This window comes from Armigeres subalbatus, chromosome 3 (genome assembly GCF_024139115.2).
Source record: "Armigeres subalbatus isolate Guangzhou_Male chromosome 3, GZ_Asu_2, whole genome shotgun sequence".
Classification (NCBI taxonomy): domain Eukaryota; kingdom Metazoa; phylum Arthropoda; class Insecta; order Diptera; family Culicidae; genus Armigeres; species Armigeres subalbatus.
In genome coordinates this window covers 330,696,716-330,720,446 of record NC_085141.1, presented here as the reverse complement: position 1 = coordinate 330,720,446, position 23,731 = coordinate 330,696,716, and the positions used below count along the sequence as shown (strand labels likewise).

Sequence of the window (23,731 nt, the reverse complement as noted above, 5' to 3'; positions counted from 1 at the left end):
ACGATGAAAGAAATAAGAAACAAAGAGGGAGGAAGGAAGAAAAAAAAAAGAAGCAAAAAAGAAAGTAGGAAAGAAGAAAAACCGAAGAAAGGAGAAGAAAAGAAGAAAGAAGGACGAAAGAAAGAAAAAAAAGAATGAAAGGAAGAGAGAAGCAAAAAAGAAAGAGTGAAGAAGGAAAAAAGGAAGAAAGTAAAAAGAAAGAAGGAAGAAAAACAGGAAACAAAAGGAAGAAAAAAAGGGGGGAGAAAGAAGAGAGGAGAAATAAAGAAGAAAGAAGGAAGAAAGAAAGAATCTGATGGTGGCAAATCCTGCCTCCTCTCCCTGCCAAGTGCCCCTACCCTTGATACTACTGACGAGTAAAGAATTTATAAACCATAAAAATTCACGTCAATAAAGGAAAAATAGACTTCCTTAGCCCAACGATAGACGAATGCAACATGGCTGTGAGACGACAGTGTTTCAAAGAGGATAAAACGCCAACAAATAAAGAAACTGGGTTACACTTCGAGTATTGATTTACGACGTCATTTATTTGGCTCTAAAAAACTACCATGAAGATCTTAAAAGTAGAACATCGGGTGGCTCGTAACACTACTAAACTATGACTCCCGATTGTCATCCCAATGCGTTGCACTTCATCGTCGCGGCTGAGCAAGAAACCTACTGCACAGTAGCAAGAGGCAGTTTGTGTCTGACCTGATGTTCATCATACGTCATGCTTTACTGAAAAATTGGACAGGTTTTTGTTTCAAACAAGCCTTAAAATGTACATTCCATGTTCTATTTGCCGTTCACTTTTCACGCATTTACTCTTACAGCATTATTTGTTGCTAGCTATTGCTTACAAGCGGAAACATCTATAGAATCCAATTAGTACGTGCTTACGTACTAGTATGACAGAATTGTAGCAACATGTGGCTATTCAACAAAATGCTACTTTTATTCTTCGTGTCAATGACGAAACAATAACTTCTTCTGAGAGTTCCAACACCCAACCAACGACTGTTAGATTCTCTAGCAATTTTGTATAAGAACCTACCAAAACATGTACAAGAACTGGGTAAATGTGCATATGCCTAGCTTTTATACAGGTTTTTTAGGTTCTTAAGCAGAATTGTTAGAAAATCCTACAATCACCGGTTGGGTGTACCATCGCCCATCACCACATCAGCTTCTTTACATTAGGGTCATGCAAGAATTTCCATGATCGAAATTTACCCGCATATCCAAAAAGTGGTCGTCCTTAGTCCTCCAATCATTGATCGTCACGCTTGTTTTTTCTTCCAATTTCATTTCCATTGCACGCTATCACGCTCAACCCCTCGACGGCGACGCCCCAACCGCATCGAAAGCTAGACAATCCAAATGGATGATCCAAACGACGTGACAGTAATATCTATCACACGCCGGTTGGTTGGTGGGGATTATCCGCTCGTACCGGCACGAATCCCAGCCCCATAGTTAGAAGCAACGCCATTAAACATTCACGCTACTCTCGGATAAATTAAATTAAGTTTTGACTAGTGGCTCCATTTAACCACAACCCAACTAATCTATGCGTCTAGTTGATGGAAAACGTGCGCTCGGTGTATGAATAATGGAATCGTTTCCGAAAGCTCATGGTTGGCTTTTCCGGGAACATGAAAACCTTTTTCGGAATAGGAGTAATTTGGAACGCAGCACAACAAATGGAGCGATGTGAAACGAATCATATTGTGCTTACAACGGGGGACAAATGCCGCATGTGTTCGTTATTATTTCTTTCTTTTGATCACACAATCGTACAATAATCTAGTCGCGCATAAATATAGACGTTCCACAGTAAAATGAACTTTGGAAATTTGAAACAAAAAATCATTATGTTCGTTCATATACTGCGATAAGGTATATCGATTAAAATATAAAATCATGTTTGAAACTTTGTTATCATGACAAAACACTATCAGTGAGTTTTCAAGTTTATAATGGAAGTTTATATTGCTGCCATTCTAGCTGTTGCGTACAGTAACACATATTTAACGAAGGGATAGCCAAAGTCCGCACCAGACAATTTGCGGCTAGATGTGGCAGTTATTGTTTCTCTGTTGCTTTCTGGACGAGCGCCAAAACATGCGTTTGGGACTAAATGCTTAGTAATCAAGCTGTATTTGGTGTAGCTCAGTTCTTTTCCACAACGCTGGACAATTTGGTGTGTACATTGTCGATAATGCCCAAACAATCACCATAAGCGTTGTTTCTGGCCACTTGGCAGTTAATTTACGTTGGTTGTTTATTGTCTCATCGACTACTAACAGTGTCCGGTTCAAGCTTAATAGTGGAGTGTGATTTATTAGTCCATATGGCGCGAGTAGTGGCGCCAACTTTTCTGGTGCAGTTCATTAAATCAGCATCTTTGAACTAAGAAGCACGTTAGAAGCCTACTCTCTGAGAGTAAAATGTTAACTTCACTCTACTCAGACCAAAACACGAGCGCCATGAAAGGGGAAATTTAAAATTTTTGTTGGGAAATTTTAAAATAAGGATTATTTAAGCTAGTGTAAAAACTGGGACTAATTATGAAATGAACATGAAATTACTTTTATTGTCTTTATTAAAGAGACTTTCAGCTTCGCTTGTTTTTGACCCTAAAATATTAGGAAATTATGTAAATTTAAAAATAAAATCTTGTATATATTTAGCAATTATGACAATAAAACATACATTAATTGAGGAGGAATGTTTGATATATTTAATTTATACACTTGCAATTGCTATAGGTAGTACTTTTACATATAGCCCGAATGATCCCCTTAGCTTGGTATAAAAATGAAAGTGCAACGAATATTCCACCTAACTTGTTTACAAATCACTATTAACGAGCGGACGAGGGGTGCTTTTAGCATCAGAAAGCCTTTGAATAATGATCATCTGCAGGAAAAGCTACATAAATATAACCGAGCGGAACGTGATAAAACATGAATTCGCGAAAAAGATCTCGACAACGCTGTTGCTGCTAATGATGATGACCGGCAGCACCCACTTCTCCTCTCAGCAAAGTGGAAACCATTTTTCAAATCGTCTGACCAGCTAACCGATGATCATTGCACCCCTTCTCACTAGTACCTACGATGAAGAAGCGAAGAGTCCATATCGAAGAGAATGGTCACATATGCGGTATCAGTTGTATTTTTTATTGATTTCGTCCACCGTCATAGACTAGTATATAATTTGCCATTTCTTAGTGCTAATAATGCTTGTTATTTTTGTGCTAAATGATATTAAGTTGCATTTCTTTACATTCACTTCTAATAGCCTTTTGTTGAACCATATGTTCCACCAATTTCTGTTACCTGGGAGAGAAACTGGCGTTACTTCCTGACCTTTAAAAAAGCCGCGGAGCGTGTCAGTGATTATATTTTTAATTTGCAAAAATAGCTTTTCGTTGACAATTGACTCGAAAAGTTTTGGCTTTCAAGAGATAAGGGCTAAAGCTATGTCCATTTAGAATCCGAAATAATAAAATCATCTGTTTCTCGGTAACGGAATGACGTACAAATAAGGTTGTTTCTAGTAAAAATTCACACCTTCTTCTTTATTCCTCTCATCAAAAGTTGCATACTTCCGGAGTCAACTTCCTTAGCACATTTGTTCCACATTTTGGTCATCTGAGTCGCGTCCCGAGCTATTTTTCACTTTTTCCACTTTTCTTAAGCTTCCGCTTCATTACTGCCCAAAATGTCTCGATGAGCCGGAGCTGTGGGCAGTTGCGTGGATTTATGTTTTTATTGATGAAATCTTCGTTATTATCGCGGTACCACTGGATGACTTCCCGGCTGTAGTGGCAACTCGCCAAATCTGGCCAAAACTTCACGGGACCTTTATGGGCTTTATGGAAGGTCGACCGCGGTTTTTGAGACATTCCTCCTTGTACAGCTTCGAGTCCATCGTCTTATTCGTCACAAACACTTAGGTCTTTGCTCCATAGCTGCATATCCCTTGCCAAAATCGTCCTTTTTTGCAAGTTTGTCCAGAAAGCAAACTTAAACTTCGCAGGAACTACTCCTCGTGCCGTCACCATGTAGAATTTTTGGCTAGGAAGCTGTCCAACATCCATTTTGACGTAGGTTTCATCGTCGATGAGCAGGATTATCAACGTGGGTGTGCCGACTTTTTTCTCTCCTTTCGGCTTCCATCTGGAATAATTTTTGACACGCTACACGAAACTTCGTGAAATTTATACCACAGCAAGTGGGCGCCGAGGTAGACAAACCGCTATAAAATAATACGATAAATGATTCCGGATTTTAAATGGACATAGCTTTATGTCACGATAATTACATAAGTCTGATTTTCGACCAGATTTAAGAAAAGAGCTTTTCCATATGTTTGGGAAGGTTTCAGATTCCAGGGAATTATTAAAAAGTCAATATAGTGGAGTGGTGAGTTCTTTTGTTCTTTTTTTTCTATTTTCTTATAAATACTGGTGGGATCGTGTCCGGGCCAGGTCCCTTCGCAACATCCAAGTTCATTAGAGCGTCAAAAATGTCTTGCATTTGGTTTACACCAAAATCTCTGAAAAATCTGGATAACATGCAAAATAATCGCGGTCGCTATCTTCTTCCGCAAATGTAGTAGGGTAAGTGTACCGGTTTTGGCCGCCTTAGTGCCTAATTTGACCAACCCTGAAAATATCTCCAGGGATATATCTCCTGTTTGGGCTAATAAAACATGCTTTAGTATTGGAGTTATGATTTTTTTTGCCAAATTAGGAACATGGCCAAAACTGGTACAGTTACCCTATAGATATCTTGGAAAAAATCGGCAAATGATTTGCAGATTTTTTCCGAGCTATCCCCAACATTTCCGTCGAGATGCATTACAGATGGAAAATTGTCCGATTTTAATTTTGTTTTACGCAATTGAAAAAGCTCTTTTGGACATGACTCAATTATAAGCTCAGTTTTCAAATTATATTATTCTAGTGCATTACTGATAGCTAAATTCAGCTTGTCGCAGATTTCAAAATATGTTGCTAAGTTTTAATCACTCTCTTCTTGCTTGTAAATTTTATATAATTTTTGTCCGCGACTTTTTAAATTTTTGATGTGCTTTTGTACCAGATTGGACTTTTTGTATTTATTTGTCGACGTGTTCTCTTCAATAGAATTTCTTGCTTAATGGCCGTTACAAATATTTATTTAACATTATGTCCTATGGTTTCCGAAGGGTCAAGGGGGGGGGATAATAAAAAAAAATAATATTGAAATGAAAAAAATCAAAAAAACTCCTCGAATTTGTTAAAGAATGTTTTGAAAATCCTCAAAGTACCTGAATTTTATTTCATTGCCCCCTCAAAATTTTTTTTTTTTTTGGTGAAAAACTGAGGGGGGGGGATAGACAAAATAGTTTTTAATTATTTGTATCCTTATATGTTTCGTTAAAAGTGTAAGCAGGAGTTTCGATATTTCCTTCATTCCTTATAACTGACTGCCAATTAATACTATTTATTTAATCTTAGTTTAATTCTTTCATAGTCTGCTGAATGGTATTTGAAGCCTTCCTCGTACTCATAGTCGTTAGGTCTTTGGTGTGCGTGAATGATTGAAAAATATTCGATTGCTGTGTCAAACGCTTAATTTTTCCCCAATGAACTCAATAATTCAGTCACACAATAATCTTCATATATCTCATTTTCATTTATTTAGTCTACATCTAAACAGATAACACTGAACCGTACACGATTCGAGGCCGCATCACTCCATCCTCGAATACGCCCCACGCTCGCCAAATCGCTTTGCACCTGGTCTGCCCATCTCGCTCGCTGCGCTCCACGCCGTCTCGTACCTGCCGGATCGAAAGCGAACACCATCTTTGCAGGGTTGCTTGCAACATGCCCTGCCCATCGTACCCTTCCGGCTTTAGTTAACTTCTGGATACTGGGTTCGCCGTAGAGATGGGCGAGCTCGTGGTTCATTCTTCGCCGCCACACACCGTCTTCTTGCACACCGCCAAAGATGGTACTAGGCCCCCGTCTCTCGAATACTCCGAGTGCTTGCTAGTCCTCCTCGAACATTGTCCATGTTTCATGTCCATAGAAGACAACCGGTCTTATTAGCGTCTTGTACATGACACATTTGGTGCGGTGGTGAATCTTTTTCGACCGCAGTTTCTTCTGGAGCCCGTAGTAGGCCCGACTTCCACAGATGATGCGCCTTCGTATTTCACGACTAACGTTGTTGTCAGCCGTTAGCAAGGATCCGAGGTAGACGAATTCCTCGACCACTTCGAAGGTATCCCCGTCTATCGCTTGCTTCCCAGGCGGACCCTGTCGCGCTTGGTTCCGCCCACAAGCATGTACTTTGTCTTTGACGCATTCACCACCAGTCCAACTTTTGTTGCTTCACGTTTCAGGCGGGTGTACAGTTCTGCCACCTTTGGAAATGTTCGGCCGACAATGTCCATGTCATCCGCGAAACAAATAAATTGACTGGATCTATTGAAAATCATACCCCGGCTGTTACACCCAGCTCTCCGCATGACACCTTCTAGCACAATGTTGAACAACAGGCACGAAAGTCCATCACCTTGTCTTAGTTCCCGGCGCGATTCGAACGAACTGGAGTGTTCGCCCGAAATCTTCACACGGTTTTGCACACTATCCATCGTTGCTTTGATCAGTCTGGTCAGCTGTTCTAGTCCATAATTTTCCATAGCTCTGCGCGGGCTATACTGTCGTATGCCGCCTTGAAATCAACGAACAGATGGTGCGTTGGGACCTGGTATTCACGGCATTTTTGAAGGATTTGCCGTACAGTAAAGATCTGGTCCGTTGTCGAGCGGCCGTCAACGAAGCCGGCTTGATAACTTCCCACGAACTCATTCACTAATGGTGACAGGCGACGGAAAATGATTTGGGATATAACTTTGTAGGCGGCATAAAGGATGGTGATCGCTCGAAAGTTATCACACTCCAGCTTGTCGCCTTTCTTGTAGATGGGGCATATAACCCCTTCCTTCCACTCCTCCGGTAGCTGTTCAATTTCCCAGATTCTGACTATCAATTTGTGCAGGCAAGTGGCTAGCTTTTCCGGGCTCATCTTGATGAGCTCAGCTCCGATACCATCCTTACCAGCTGCTTTATTGGTCTTTAGCTGTTGGATGGCATCCTTAACTTCCCTCAAGGTGGGGGCTGGTTGGCTTCCATCGTTCGCTGAACTGACATCGAACTGACAATCTCCTCCGCTGCCTTGACTTTCACTGCCTGTACTCTCAACGCCATTCAAATGCTCCTCGTAGTGCTGCTTCATATATGTTAGTTATTTAAAAAAAAAGCAATTTACCTTTGCTGTTTGTTTTTGATGTGCTTCATTTAATTCAGCCCAAATTTAGAAGTGAAGTCGAAAATTAATTGCAATGTTTCATTGTACCCAATGACTAGAAGTAGAATACTTTCATTTTCAGAGTCCAGAATGAAATCGGCATAGCGTTGGTTAAAGTCACTGTAGATGTGAACTTTATCCCCTGGAGGGAGTTGTGATAAAATTTGTTCAGCACATTGGAAAAAACTTTCATACGTGATTTTATGGTCAGGTGGAAAATACACCAAGGCAAACACGCGTGTTTCACCTTTTATGTATAATTTCACCCAAACATGCTCAAATTCTTTTAATTTAGATGTAGGCATGATTTCTGAATTAAAAGTAGTTGAAATAGCTACAAGAACTCTCCCATCTGATTTCTATTGCACTCATAAATATTTCTGTCGTTTCGAAATGCATTGGCCGCTGCTTGCAAGCTGCTTAAAAAAAAACTTCGTGATTTTTTACGCTTTCGTTCCAGCTAGTTTCGGTAGCCAAAATGGTTGAAAAAATGCGTTTAAAATGATTTTAAAACTTTCCTTCATTTTAGCTGGACTTTTCATGCGATTGAAGTTTTGACAATATACCTATAAAACTAAAGTCACATTCTGTTTGAATGCTGAAGAAGTTTTTATCAGCCCGTCGGTTAATGAAACAGTGCTACTTTTTTCAATCGAAGAAGTCATCCTTAGTTGCAAAAAATTCTGGAGGAATGAGACTGGAACTTGGCTGAGCTCTCCCTGAGCTGTTGCAAGCGATGTGTCCGTTCACTCGACAAGTATTGGCGATAAGACTATAAGTCTGCTGCGGCTTCAGCTGGTTCAATACCATATTCCCGGTGTACTTCGATAAATATGCGATGAAGATGTTCAGGTGACGATGGTAGTCCTTCAGATGCAAGCAGCATCCTGATGCTGGTTGGCGCCATTCCATCCATGCATACATTTGGGGTCTGGTCTTTCATGTACGCAAGATACAACGCTCATGATGGAAGGGTCACGTAGTCTGGCTTTTAGGAATCGCCCCGTGGATTGCTGCTTCAGACGAATGATGGGTGATCTAAAAGATATTTTAGTTACTAGATAAAGATTGTCGCTTCGGTTCCCTTTGTTCTGCTGTCCGGAACATGTTAGGTACCAAGCTGTCAAATCGTATGGATTTTCCTTCTTTGACATTTAGCTCCCCTATCCTCGCCAGCAAAAGATGTTCAGCAACGACAGCGACAATCTTTACCTGGTAACTTTTGGTGGTCTCAATGGGTCTAGTTCGAAATTGCCTTTAGGATTTGGTGGTTGTTCTTGTTGCTGTAGTTCCTGCTGCTGCTACTGTTGTTGCTGCTGCCTTTGATGTTGATTGTTCAGCAGGATCTGAACGAGCAATTGCAACGATTGTTTTTGTCATTTGTCTTTTTTTTGTTGCTTTTACTGCGTTGGCCGTTTCAGTGGTTCGTTCGACATTCGTCTTGCAAATGATGCTATTTTTATACTGCTGCCTTGAGCATTAATGCTGTTGATGAGTCGTTTGTTTCGCATAGAGATGTTCTGCTGACGCCATTCTTGTCAGGAAAGCATTTACAGTCGGCTTCGTTGATATGCGTAGAGCAACTTTCTTTGACTTGAGTATCGGCACTTAGCATTTTTGCACGACGCTCAGCAATGGCATTACGCACAACTTGCTCCTATATTGCTCATGTTGGAAAAGATGCCTATCTCTTTAACTTTATTGCAATCATAATATTCCCCAGTAACATTTTGGTTTTATAATGGTTTTAAGGCACTCTTGTAGAATAAATAATGGACTTAAAGAGCGTTATAAAACTAAAAATGTTACTTGAGTAATAAATCATAAGATCACAAATATTATTCTATTCTAAACAGTGAAAGCAGTGAAAGTATATGGAAGAAGTACATTTGTAATCCTTTAACTAATTGCAATTTTTTTACGAATGTCAAAGTTGAAACAATGATATCGATGAGAAACTTATACTACTTTGTAACTTATCATACCAATCGTCCTATGCAATTATGCTACGTTTCGGCTATGCAGTCTCAGTAATCAAACGATAATTTTGATTTTATCCCAACGTTTCGACCACTTTTCGTGGTCGAAACGTTGGGATAAAATCAAAATTATCGTTTGATTACTGAGACTGCATAGCCGAAACGTAGCATAATTACCCTGATCAGTCGAACTCCTATCATAATCGTCCTATGCAATGTTCGTTTTATTTATAGATGTTTCTTCTTAAATGTCAATGTCTTATGTATAGCTCCACTACTCTTAATTATTTAATATTAATATTAGGAAATTATTGTTTAGCTTTGTTTAGTTTCTTCTCTATTTTATATTTACTTCATCTGACAGCACAGTCTTAAGGAAGTCTGATGGACTAAAGCCATATTGAGCGACTTCTCATGTAGCTAACTCAGTATGGCGTAAACACTCCACATATTTTTATTATACACAGGATTTTATTTTTACGCGATTTACATTTTCTCAATTTTCCACTCATCCTAAATGTTTAACGCATATTAATTATCATGTGATTTTTCTTCGATTTATTCTGGATTTTTTGAAACATGTTGCAAAGAGTTTGGTGGTAAATTGAAGTCACACGATCAAAAATACGAGCGAAAAAAAATCGTGTAAAAACAAAATCCTGTGTACTACAAAAAAATACAAAACATTTGACGTACGGAATTCAAAAATTCATTTATCATAAATTAAATATTAATTCTGGAAAGGATGATTCTTCGCGTCTCGTCTCGTCTCATCATTGCATCGTTGGTGAAATCCGAGGCAATTGAAGAAAAGCAAAGGTAGAAAAATTCTGCACTATAGGTGTGTATGGACATTAGGGTGTCCCAAAATTACACAAAGTCTGAACAGTTGGGAGCTCAACCTTAAAACGAAGAAAAAATCCTAATTTAGAAGGAATTTCTTTGGATTTCTACAGGGAATTTTTGTGTTGTCCATAATAATTTCTTCGGAAATTCAATGGAAATTATAAAAAAAGAGGAAGGATCGTTTGGCCGAAAATTATTTGGCGGAAAGCCATTTGGCCGAATAATACGATAAGTCGAAAATCATCAAGTCGATTTGCATTTAGCCGAAATGAACGTTTGGATGAACCGGTTATACAACGGAAAACAGTTTTGCCCAAGCGACATACGACCGAGGTAGTAATTTAACCGAAATAGTGGTCTTCTTTAACACGTCGTTTGGCTGGAATGGTCATTTGGCTGAAAAGGTTATCCAGCTTTTTACGTTAGCCATAAATAGACTGTGGCAGAGCTTTTTTGACACTAGCTGTGGACAGTTTTTATGGGGCAAATCTAGTAACCCAAGTTTTGTTCCAAACAATTTACATCCTAGCAATTTACCTGCCAAAAAATCTCAATTTGTTTACTTTGACATTTTAAACTGTAACATTTTTTTTGCGTATTTTAACCTTTTATTCTATTTCAGGTTGATGAATTAAAAAGTTGAATCGAAAAAAAAAGGATACTATTCATGCAAAAAGTTCCTATAGACTTGATTAATCCGGCTAGTCATGTATTAGCGTCAAATTTATTTATGGGAACCAGAACGACAATTAGAGAAATTGTGTGGAACGGGCAAGTTTAAAGATTGATGGGGCCAATGAGCTTCTCGCAAAAGGAGAAGATTAATAAGGTGCGAAATTCTATTCGTCTATGCTGCATGTCACCCAAGCTGTTTTTGAGTTCTGGCTGATGAGCTTCTTGGGCTTCCTGTCAGATTTTAGTTGTGAGCAGATAGGCAAATAGGTGGATAACGGGCAATCTATCATCGGACAAACGAATATCATGCGGTAAAAAACCGGGCTGGCGGTCCACGAGCACTCACTCCGAGTCAAGCGGTCAATGGGCCTAGTAGCGTTTCGGGGCAATGATCCATTGGTTGATAGGCCGGCAGTGAACTTACAGACGATTGGTTTTCTAAATGGAAGGTTCTCTGGCTGATCGATGTTTTACGTGTCGCAATTTGACACCGCGCTTTCTGATCAATTATGGTTCAATTATTCCATCATGCCTTATAAATACAATTTCACCCAAAGAAGTCATAGACAATCGACGATGTTCTTTGTTATAAGAAAATATATTCTACCAAGTTAAACTACAAACCACACAAATACCAGAGTAGCCAATACGATAAATTGTCCAAATTTTTATTATCGGTATTTCACAAATAACGTAGATTAGACGATTTTGGACCTTATCCTTCTCCTCGTAATACTTTTTGTATGAAAAGTTTATTATTAGGTATGGATTGTAACGCTCGCCCTCCCCCCCTCAACAGTGTTACGTAATTTTTGAAAGACCGCTAATTCCAACGAAATTCAGTTGAAGGTTCACTATGTCTATAACAATAAGATTCGGTAATACAAGGGGCTTTGAAAAGGAATATACTCCTTGCTTTGGGCCAAATTAAGATACAGATAATGCGTCTTCGGCGTGTTGAAGCTGCAGGCTTATAAATGCTTATAAAACAACCTGAAATAAATAATGTTATTGAATAGACATAAATAAAATTAAAGTGAATTATGCGAATTCCGTCTTGGAACAAAACACAAATATTTGGCATGAAAAACATTCAGCAGGCTACCTAGGCAACTAGGATTTCGCTATAATCTGTACACAGCATGTGTCAATATTTAATTACCATAGTTGATCCGTGGCTATAATAAAAAGCTGGATAAGGCCGACAATGTAATTTGGCCGAAACGACCTGCCAAACGACCATTTCGAGAAACAACCTATTTGGTCAAACTACTTTTTCGGCCAAATGGCTAGCCGGATGAATGACATTTTCAACCGTATGTCCATTTCCGCTAAACAAAATGTTCGACTAGATGGGCTTTTGTCTAAAGGTTTGTTTGGCCCACTGACATACCTGTCGTCTAGCCAAAAGTCATTCAGCGAAAAGCCATTTACTTGAATGTCGTTTGGTTGAATAACACGTTAGGCCGCGGCCGCTGGATGTCATCCAGCCAAATTCCATTAGACCGAATTAAACGTTTGTCCGAAACAGAAGTAGGTCGAAAATTATTTGACCGAAAACGACATTTAGCCGAAAGACACATTCGGCCGAACTGTGTGGCCAATTTAGCAGAACGACACTTTCAACCGAATGCCCATTTTGTCCAAATGACCCTTCCTGCTACACGACCATTTCAGCCAATAAAGCTATTCTGCACACTGTTATTTTATTCAGCCAAAGGAACTGTTCGACCAAATGTCATTTTTGGCAAAATAACTTTTGACTAGATGGGCTTCAGACATATTTGGCCAAACAACTTTCAGCCTTACCAATAAACAATTTCAGCTATATAAGCTATAGAGGACTATTTTGGGTCATATAAGCGCTTTATTCACCTCCAATAATGTTTGTTGGCCTATGGCCTTCGGCAAAATGGTTTTCTACCAAAAGATTTTTCTCCGTTCATAAAATCTATTATATCTTTATTGGAATTCAAGGGCAAATCCTGGCAAAAAAATGGCATGTAGGAAAAAATAAATAAAGTGAAACCCATTCGTTTAATATTTTTTTACATTTTATCTAGGGTCTGAACTTTAGGGTAAAACATAGATATGGCATGTTTGAGATCTACACAGCAAAAGTTTTGAATTTTCAACGACGTGTAAAATTGTCCCAACACATGAATTAACATTCAATGTTCAATTAAATTTAACTGAATTTTACTAGCAACCACCGTTTAAGTTTATTTCGATTTAACAGAACAGTAAGATCGATTGAATATTGCGTTTATTTGCATGCTCCCAATATGTGCTCGAAAAAACATTGGCGTAACTAGGGGGGGGGACTATAGCATATTTATCTATTTTCTTTATTTGAGCTTCTTTTAAAAAATTCTCGCACATTTTTCCACCTCATTAAATTATCTTAGTGGTAATGTGAAAAATACGGTCCAACCACCAGACTCGCGAACATTTATTTTGCCTTTTTCTGGCCTACTACTCGCAGAGAAAACAAAAAAACGAACCCCGAAAAATGTTCGTGAAGCTTCACGAGTCATTCGATTTAATTTGCGAAAAGTCATAAAACAACCACGGAATATGTTTCTCACTGATGTTCGAGCAAGAACACAATTGTTTATTGTTATTGTGTTTATGTCAAGTCAAATTTATTCATTGTATTCGAAGTAATCACAAATACTTGCGACCGTGATTTTTACTCACGAATAAAGTAAGCGCCAGAAAAATTCAGGCAGTAGGTTGGCGCGAGTGTGGCATTTTTGGTAGGCCCAATTACACTCTTTCCTTACTCGTGAAGCGAGTATTTACACCACTGCCAACCACCTAAGGCAATTTCGAATCAATCGCACTCATCCATATTCTCTTTTCTCAGTGGATAATAAGCAATGGATATTTTTACATATTTCATAAATATTATATCTATCCCAAAAATGCAACATTCCTCCAGGGATTTCAACGTGAATCCTCCGAAGAAAACATCCAGGAATTCTGAAGGCAATCCATAAGAGATTCCGACAGGAATGTTCCAAATACTCTAGGAATGCCAACGAATGTCGGGAATGATTTAGGAATTCCAACAGGATTTTGAACAAAAATGTTCCAGGGATTCCGATGGGAATGCTTCATAAAATCCAACGGAAATGTTTCAGGGATTCCAATGAAAATCTTCTAGAGATTCATATAAAATCCACCAGGAATTCCGACGGGAATATTCCAGGGATTCTGACGGATATGTTCCAGGAGTTCCAGCGGGGATGTTTCAGAGATTCCGTCACAAATCCTCCAGGAATTCCAACATGAATGTTCCAGGGACTTCGTAGGCAATGTTCCAGGGATATAGAAGCAAATCGTCGAAGGATTCCGCAGAAATCTGTCGAGGGATCCCAAAGCAACTTGTCGAGGGACTTCGAAATAATCCTCCAGAGATTCCGAAAAGAATCCTTTAGCGATTCCGAAGCAAACCTTCGAGGGACTCCGAAGCAAATCATCGAAGGATTTTGAAGTAAATCGTCGAATGATTCCGTGGCAATTCGTCGAGGGTTTCCGAAGTAAATCGTCAGGGGGATTCCGAAGCAAACCGTCGAAGTATTCTGAAACAACTCGTCAAGGAATTTCGAAGCAAATCTCCGAACGATTCCGGAAAACAATTTCGAACGACTCCATTGGAATTCCGAAGCACATCAACTAAAGATTTTTTAGCAAATCCTCCATGGATTATGAAGGGTATCCCCAACAGATTCCCGAAGGTATCCCACGCAAAAAAAGGGTTTTGAAATCGTGATCTAACAAGTTCACGGTGTATTTTTTCGGGAACAACAGTGACGGATTCGGGAACAACAGTCACGTTTTCTGGAACGTTCTGGAAAACGTGACTGGTGTTCCCGAATATATAAATTAAATCACGGTTTATTTTGGCTGGTTCACGAATTCGGGAACGCTTTTTTTTTGCGTGCCCTCAACGATACTGAAAGGAAATCAGTGTGAATTCTTCTGGATTCCGGTTGGAATACTTCGATGATTCTGAAAGGAATTCTTTAGAGATTTCAATGAGAATTCTTCTCGGATTCTGATGGGAATTCCTCTCGGATTCTGATGAGAATCCTACTAGGGTACTGATGGGAATTGTGGAGATCATCATGCTGCTAGACAAGCGGAAGCCTGATGGAAAACTGTCACTCTAGTCCGTGATGATTGACCACATGTCTTTGACTGCTGGCGTAGTACCACGATTGCTTTGATTGATATTTTGATGGCTCTCCGTTGTTGTTCATATCAAACTTACTTTGATAATTTCAAATTTATTAGATATTGCCTTTTCATAATTGACACCAAGTGCAATTTCTCTGCTACACACAAACTTAATTTGGTTTACCGGGATATCACCAATTTGTTGAACTTTTACCGAGATTCGCACAGCCGAGCCCCAGCAAATGAGTTTTTTTGCCGAGATTTCTGTCAAAATTGCTGAAAATCAGCTAATTATTTGTCGAAAACCAGCTAACAAACGTTATTTTTGCCGGGATATCTGTTTTTTTATTTTTCTGGGCAAACGGCTGTGCGGATTTTGCCGAGCTGCAGAAATGAAAACTGAGTGTGCAGGAATCTTTCAAAGAAATGAGAAACAAGCTCATTTGTCTTCCACTCATTTCATTGTGATAGGGTGAATATGGAAGATAACTCTTTTGTCTTCAAACTTTTTCAATAATTCATTATGTTACATGGTCGAGGTTCTGCCATTTCACACCAAGCGCCAATGAAAAAATTCCAATTGTTTTGCCAAAGTTTTCGTGTAACAGATTCTATTAATCACAAATCGCATTGAACATCGTTCAACGCCATGACTGAGGATATCCTACAACCCATGTACGCACGATTTGTCTTTCCGTTTTCCTTTTGCGAACAAAATATCACAAGTCAGTCAAAAAACCGATTGGTGCGGTTTGGCTGAACCCCGGCCATTTGTTGAACATTGATATCACTGCAAACTTACTTTTAAAATCCTAGGGGGGCTAATTTTTTTTCTAGGGAGGGCTTTTTATACAGATATTGTATTAAACTAATATAAATCTGTATGATTTCAATACAACAATTGTATTAAAATCTTCCGAAATTGTATATGCCCAATTATTATACAGTTTCTGTAAGGTTCTTATGCAGAACTGTATAAAAAACATCCGCTGGTTGGGCGTAAGGATAAAAACAAACTACAGGCACATGATATTGATCACTTATTACAAATAGCATAACTTGATCTTCTCATGATATTTTGGTGCAAAATTATGATATCGTTGCCTGTTCTTTTATCTCTCATATCAATCATGTCCAGATCTTATTTTGCTATCTTATCAACATTTGATATTAATGAGATATTTTCATCTACTCGGAAAATGTCGCATCCAATCATGAAACGGCATCTGTAACCTTGCATCGAGAGAAAAAAAAATCAAATTTGACTGCCGACTTCCAAGAAGGTAGTGACTCCAAATCAATATATAACACAAATCATCCAAAACACCATCGCGGACGATTATGCTGACGAAGATTAATCATTTGATTTCGTGGTACCAAATACTGAAACCTACGCCAAAGCATACCTTCAACTGTACTCTGGACAGAAATGTGTGTATCGCGTATGACAGGCAATAAAACTAATATAAGTTTATTAATTCTCAAATAGTTCTAAACTTAAGAATAATTCCAAATATGTTGGAAACGCATTGATTTGTTTTATAATGCCATGAGGATTCATCTTCCCTAAAGGTAATCTTCGGTTTCTTGTAGGTGAATTCTATTAGAGGTGTATGTATGATGGAGAGAAGATTGAGATGAAATCCTAAAGAAACGGAAAACTAAATGTCCAAGCTGAATTTTTCCTGTTTCATCAGCTCTCAACTGGTTGACGGTCCACTTCGTTCGGCGGGAGAAAATCAGTCTCTTATGAGCCACGATTCTAGCCGGTCGGCGCGAAATATTCCAACACCCACGGTTGTCGTTTTCGCGCATCGGAGTATTTATATATGTCACGATTCGTGGATTTACTTTCAATCAAACGTAGAAAAGTGCGCTGTTTTTCAGCAGAATTCAGTGATAAATTTGAGTGATAAGAAATATTGTTGGAAAGGTCATCTGACACAGTGTTTCGAAGAAGGGTAGTGACCGACGGTAGAAGTGTCATACAAGATGAATCTTATGTTCAGGAAAAACATTCGCGAAGGCGGAGGAAGATCCGGTGGCGGAGGTGCCAAAAGCAAGATTAGCAACCGACACCAGAGGAAGGCACGGGAAAGCTACGGTGGGGTCGGTGCGGACGAGTATCACTTTCGGACGCACATCTTTTTCTCTCCGGCACACCTCAAGACGGATAACGAAGGTTACTTGCGCTAGACAAACCCCCTTTGCCCCCGTTCTTAATCTTTATTCTCTCTATCTCTGCCTGCTTGACATAATTTGTGGATCACCTCATTCCCTAGAACGAAACGGTTGTTTCTTCCCCCCACCCCCGGCAAAGGTACAGTAGTATTGAACCATTCACCATCTCGATGTTGATGTTAACCTCTCTTTCAATCCAGATCTTTTTCATAAAAAGATTACCGATGGGAAAACATTATGAACTCACAAATAGTTTAGTAAATTCATTAGAAAACCTTCATGATACATGATTAATTTATTTATAGTAAGTCATAATTATCATATCGCCAACTCTAGTCCTTTTGCGATGCCTTTCCATTTTTTGAAATACGCCAAGTGTGGAAACTTAATTCCACATCTGATTATATAGATTGTGCTATAAGTAATAAAAACACAGTATAGTATATATGTCAAATTGTTCAATCGTAGTAAACATTGTTCATCGTTTATCGTAGTAAACATTGTTCAAGGACTGTTCTTTTATCTTCCTCGGGACGTCCCCAAGCCGGTTTATTATTAGGGTCATTTTACCTGCACCTGCCGATTCGCAAGTCGTCACCAGAATTCACGCTCCAAAATAGAATTCCAATCAATCGCGACGACGACGGCGGGAGTGCAAACACATTCCTGTTTCGGTACTTCTGGTGCTGAATGATTGGGAGCTAATATCGAAAATGTGTCCTTTAAAAATAAATCGAGTGTGTGCTTTCTCGGTGGGTATATACCTGAATGCTTGTTTCTTCTGTGGCGCTGGCAGAATGTCAATTTCGAACCGTATAGCTACCACCAGAGCGTACGGAAATTTCTCTTCATCGCGTAAAGTAGGTACTTCCTTATAAACATTACGCTAACGAGTTTTATGGTGTGGGAGTATAACCGAGAAAATTAAAGTAAGATAAATTCGCTCTTATTGAATTCTGCTGTGAAATTTGAAACTAAAAAGGTAATTACAAACCAAATAATTACAGAGGGTGTAATTTAATAAAGTTATAACAAATAATAACAAATAAAAATGTATTTACGGATACTCATCCGTCAACGACAGTTTTATTGACCATTTCATGATTTTCGAAGCAGCCCGAGTAGTTTTTTTTATTGTTTTACACCATCTGCTTAGCAATTGCCCAAAACTTCCCGATTGAAATTAAATGTATTGGATGGGTTGAGATTCTTTTCGAATCAAGTATCAAATAATTTCCGATGAAATCCACTTTATTGTCTCTCTACCATTGTAGTTTATTTAAACTGGCAGCCAGCAAAATCTAGCCAAAACTTAACAGGGGAGCAATGGTCGGAAAGATTCGATATTTGGCAAAAACTAATTTTAACGCGGTTTTCACTAGATTATCTTATCTGGATCTCATATAGAAGGAAAACAATGCTTTAGAGTAACATACAGGTATACCTCGATTATATGGACTTTTTTGATGCAAAAAAGTCCATATAATCGAATTTTCCATATAATCGAAGCAAAATTATTTTTTCTTAAAATTTGTTTTCTACGATTAAATTAGTTTTAATACAATACAAAAATATCTTATTTTTGTATTACAGTCTAATCCGCATGTTTTGGCCCATTTTATGATGATTCAGTAGATGTTGAGTTTTTATAAGAACTTAACCGTTTTCAGTCGCTGGCTTGCACACCGTTCTAAAATTACGTCAGTAATGAAGATTTCGCCAAGCTTAATGTAAACACAATAATATACTTAGTCACGAATTCTAACTACAGTGCATTCCTGTTTTAGTTCCAAAGCTAATACTATGCGTAGGAGAAACTATTGTCAGCTATTAAAAATTTGCCAGATCGGACTATGAGCTCAGACGTTATGGCCAAAATACAAAAACGCGTAGAAATAATCTTTTTTTCCGACACTCATCTTTAGTCGATCTGTTTTCAACAAGTTGCGTTCAATGGAGATTCTTACTATGGATTGAAATGAATGTGAATAAGGGAGTCTATCCATGTATCAGTGCCATTTACTCTAGTACCGTTTGCACCTACACCTGTTAGGACCTGTTGTAAATATTTTGGACTATCTTCGTATGTTAAGGACGAGCCCCCTTAATCAAAATTTAAATTTACTCGCGTTTTTAAGGGCACCCCCACTCAATACGAAAATAGCGCACAACTGCCATTTCAATTATTCCACTCATACTATTGAATAAATAAAAATGATAGTTGTGCATTGCTTCCGTATTGAGATTTAAATTTGGATTCCGGGAGGCTTGTCTTTAAAGAAGGATCGTTCTTCCCGACGAGCTTAAAAACTAAAAGACAACCGGTGATGCCAGCAAAACGACTCCATTTGAGCCCTAAATATCGTACCCATCAACACATGCACTGAGCCTACAACTACCAAAGAAAGACGTGACCAGACATTTTTCATCTTGAAAAAAACTTTTACAAGTTTAAATTTCAAACTAAAGTTTTTCGAAAAGTTTACTTTTTTGGTAATATTTTTATTCGCAACTAAGAGTTCATTCTTCTACCCTACACTACAACTATGTTCGGGAGCTTCCTTTTGCGTCTTTAATTATATTTATATCGTCCTAATTCAATCAATTTAAATTCATCATAAAAATAAAATAATTCAAAGTCTTGCTGCCTGCATCATTGGTAACCTTCTTTAAGCAGCAAATCACTGCCAACTTACATTCAGATACTTAACAAACATACGAACGAATATAATACCGGGATATTTAATAACATGTATTTGAAAGTTAAGACTTCTTGTTGTTTCATTTTTTTACAGTTCAAATAGTAATTAATTTCGTCCAGAAAAGTTAATGCCAGGTTTGATACTTAATACAGTAGCCATTGAAATAAGCCTTTCCAGTATTCTGGGAAGACTGCTAAACAAAATCTGTCTTGGTCAAATTTGCTGGATGTTAATGCGCCATCCGCCCTTTGCACAGTTCCATTCCCTACACTTAATTCACGCACCAAGGGTAGAAAATGGTTTGTTAGCAAAGATCCAACAGCTAAATATGAACATCTCATCTCATCACTCGCTTCTCAGACTGGCAATTCACATAAAGTTTCAATACAACAGAGATCATCACAAATACACGGTATCGTTCCACACCTATTTGTGAGGACGTGGCCGTGGTATTTGTTGATTAAAAATACACAAATGCAATGGAATTTGCAACGTGAAATTGGTAAATCAATCTAGTTAGCCGATCCTTTGATTCAGTGTGCGGTTTATATGATGAACTTCGAAAGCATCCCTTTCTGGATTTTTTGTCCTAATGTACCTTAATAAATATAGAATTAATGTAAAATATGACGAAGAATATTCAAAAGATTTTTAAAACCTCTAGACACGAAAACGAAATTGAGCGAAAAAAAAGTCCATATAATCGAGGTAAAAAGTCCATATAATCGAAGTCCATATAATCGAAGGTCCATATAATCGAGGGTCCATATAATCGAGGTATACCAGTACTGGTTATTATAGTGGAAGTTGGGGCTCTGCATACCAGAAAATGAAATGCAATGGGATTATTTTTTTATTCCTTTTTATTTATGATATTTTCGGACATTTGAAGAAAATAATGTTCAGATATGTGCAAAGTATGCAAAACTGTGGTTTAAATGTTTATGAATTACTAGCAGACTGGACGAACTTCGTTTCGCCGGGGCATCTGACCAGTGTTTCTTTTGGAAAATGAGCGTAATCGGTAAATGCGTAAGAAAATTATGTTCAAAATACTATAATTTCATTTAAAAATACTCGCTCGAGATTCCCAAATTGGACGCATAGTCAAATCACTCGCAATCCATTTCTCAAGCCAACACTTCCACATGTGTATAGTAAACTTTCACATTAGAGGAGCGTGAGTATTTAGAATGTCTGTCAATTAACTTTGATTGAACTGAACCTGAGTTGCGTGCTCTTGCCTACGCAATGCGGTCGGGTCTGAGCTTGACGACCGACTGGCAAATAGCTTACACAACCTCACTTGATCAGTACAGTTGCTGATGAAGAAGGTGTATAACCGCCAGACATTCTAAATACTCACACTCCTCTAATGTGAAAGTGTACTATACACATGTGGAAGTGTTGACTTGAGAAATGGATTGCGAGTGATTTGACTATGCGCCCATTTTGCGAATCTCGAGCTCGTTCAGTAGCCGCTATGTTGCGAAGGCCGACGGAGGTCCTTCGTAGCTTAGTTGGTTAAAGCACCAGTCTAGCGTATTGTAGGGTCATGGGTTCGAGTCCCATCGAAGGGAAAATGGGTACCTTCAATATGTTTTCCAAATCAATAACTTCCACTTAACGTACATATTCACATATGAGTTTTCACAATCTTGTAAATGGTTTACTATTTAAATCAGTTCATAGGAAATGTTCTAGGTTGTTTCGGAATTCAAATAATTTGGAGTTTCAGATCAACTAAACCTGGTACCGAACCGCAAGTATCCCAACATTACCATAAAAGTTCCTAGAGCCATTCCGAATAATTCACCACTCAAATAAGTCTGTAGCAGATGTCCTAGCTTATCCAAATAGTTCTGCAGTTGGAATAAATTGCAATCATTACGCTAAATAGTTACTAGGCCAAATGAGAAGTGAAAAATAAGAAGCAAGAAACGAAAAGCGGGCTCAGTTTTTTTTTATTTTTCTCCTTGCTTCTTTCTTTCTCCTTTCTTCAACCTCCATGCTCCTACTTTTTACCTTCCTTCTTCCTCGCTTTTCCGTATATTTTCTTCCTCTTCTCTCTGCCTTCTTCTTTTTTCTTCATTCTCTCATCTTTCCTCCTTTTCTTTCTGAACTGTGAGAAGGGCAAAATGAGAAGTACGAAATGAGAAGAAAGAATCGAGAAGTAAACTCCGCATATCTCGCTTGTCATTTCTTACGCGATGGAAGAAGTGAAAAATGAGGAGTGAGAAGTGAGAAGTTATCATTTTGTCATTTCCCACTTCTAATTTCTTATTTTTCACTTCTCATTTATCATTGACCACTTGTTAACCGATTGACCCGATCAAGTTGCATTCGACAGAAGATCGTGTCTCATTCATTCCTATTGAAAATTGACCGAATCGGAGTATACGATCAGAAAATATGGCCAGAATATTGTACCGCTCATAATAAAATCTACTCCTCCACTCATTTTTAGTCGTATCGAAAAACAAGCGCCAGATAGTCACCTAAGACAAATAGTACCTTCAGTGAATGCTTTGATAGCACGTGCTTTTTGTACTGCGGATAAATTTTACAAATCTATGGGAGCCTTGGAAAAAGATAACAAAAGTTGTCATTTTGTTGCAAGGCACAATACATTTTTTTACGGAAAAAACGCGTAACAAAGTATTGCTCCTTTTCCGGGCAGTAACCCTTGAAAGATTTGCTTGCAACAAGTTGCATTTGACAGGAAGACCAGATGCAGACCTGAGACCAGGTGCGAAACGAGATGTAGACTAAATCCCATTGTTTATAATTGAAAATTGGCCGAATCCGACAATAGCATCAGAAATTATAGCCAAAATATTGTTTACGCAAAAACGCATAAAAAAGTCTCACCCACTTTGTGAACATTTACTCTTAATCGATTTGCTGGAATTAAGTTGCATTCGACAGTAAATCCTGTTACATTGTTTCCAATTAAAAAATGAATCGAATCGGACAATGGGATCTGAAATTATGGCCAAAAAGCTTTGTACGCAAAAAAATCGCGTAAAAAAGTTCTGCCCATATGTCGGACACCAGCAGCAACCATAAACGATTTACTCACAACAAGTCGCACTCGACGGCAAATCCTATCCAATTGGCCAAATCGAATTATGGAATCATCAGAAATTATGGCCAAAATATTAATTTGAAAACGTGTTTAGAAAAAAAATAATAGGTCGATAAAAGGTTTTAATATAAGTATAATTAAATGTACATCCACCTTTTCATTAAGTATGGCCCTTGATCAACAATTGTAATTTAATTTTCACACATCCTTTGTAAAGATTCAGATTTTATAGTAGGCACAATCTTATGAACGGTGTCAGGCCATTTGGCCGAACGCCGCTTGGCCGAATGCCGTTTGGCCGAACGCCATTTGGCCGAATGCCGTTTGGCCGAACGGGTCGTTTGGCCGAATGCGGTTTGGTCGAATAGTTATAAAAAATACCTCCTTTTACGAGTGGTCCTTCTTTATTTCCTTTTTCTTTCTTCTTCTTTCTTCCTTCTTCCCTCCTCCTTCTTCTTTTTTACTTCTTCCTTCCTTTTACTTTCTTCTTTTTTTCCATCCTCTATCTTTTTCTACTTTCTTCCTTCTTCCTTCTTTCTTCTTTCTTCCTTCTTCCTTATTCCTTCATTTTTCTTTCTTCTTCCTTCATCCTTTTTCCTTCTTTCTTCTTTCTTCCTTCTTCTTTTTTCATCCTTCTTCTTTCTTCCTTCTTCTTTTTTCCTTCTTTCTTCGTCGTTCCTCCTTCTTCATTCTTTCTTCTTCCTTCTTACTTCTTCA

The 23,731-nt window shown here is 38.4% G+C and overlaps 1 protein-coding gene across 3 annotated transcripts in view; it reads left to right on the top strand.

Moving 5' to 3' along the window:
- Nucleotides 1–23,731, top strand: part of LOC134225652 (uncharacterized) — a 312,634-nt gene that overhangs the window by 158,098 nt on the left and 130,805 nt on the right. For 2 of the 3 annotated variants that reach the window (XM_062705910.1, XM_062705908.1), the window contains exon 1: nt 16,805–17,225. The exons of the other annotated variant lie outside the window; for it this stretch is intronic. In XM_062705910.1, coding sequence (XP_062561894.1) covers nt 17,036–17,225 — 190 coding nt within the window. In that variant the 5' untranslated portion in view covers nt 16,805–17,035. Of the gene's footprint in view, nt 1–16,804; nt 17,226–23,731 lie in introns of those variants that run through there. 3 annotated transcript variants of the gene reach the window in all.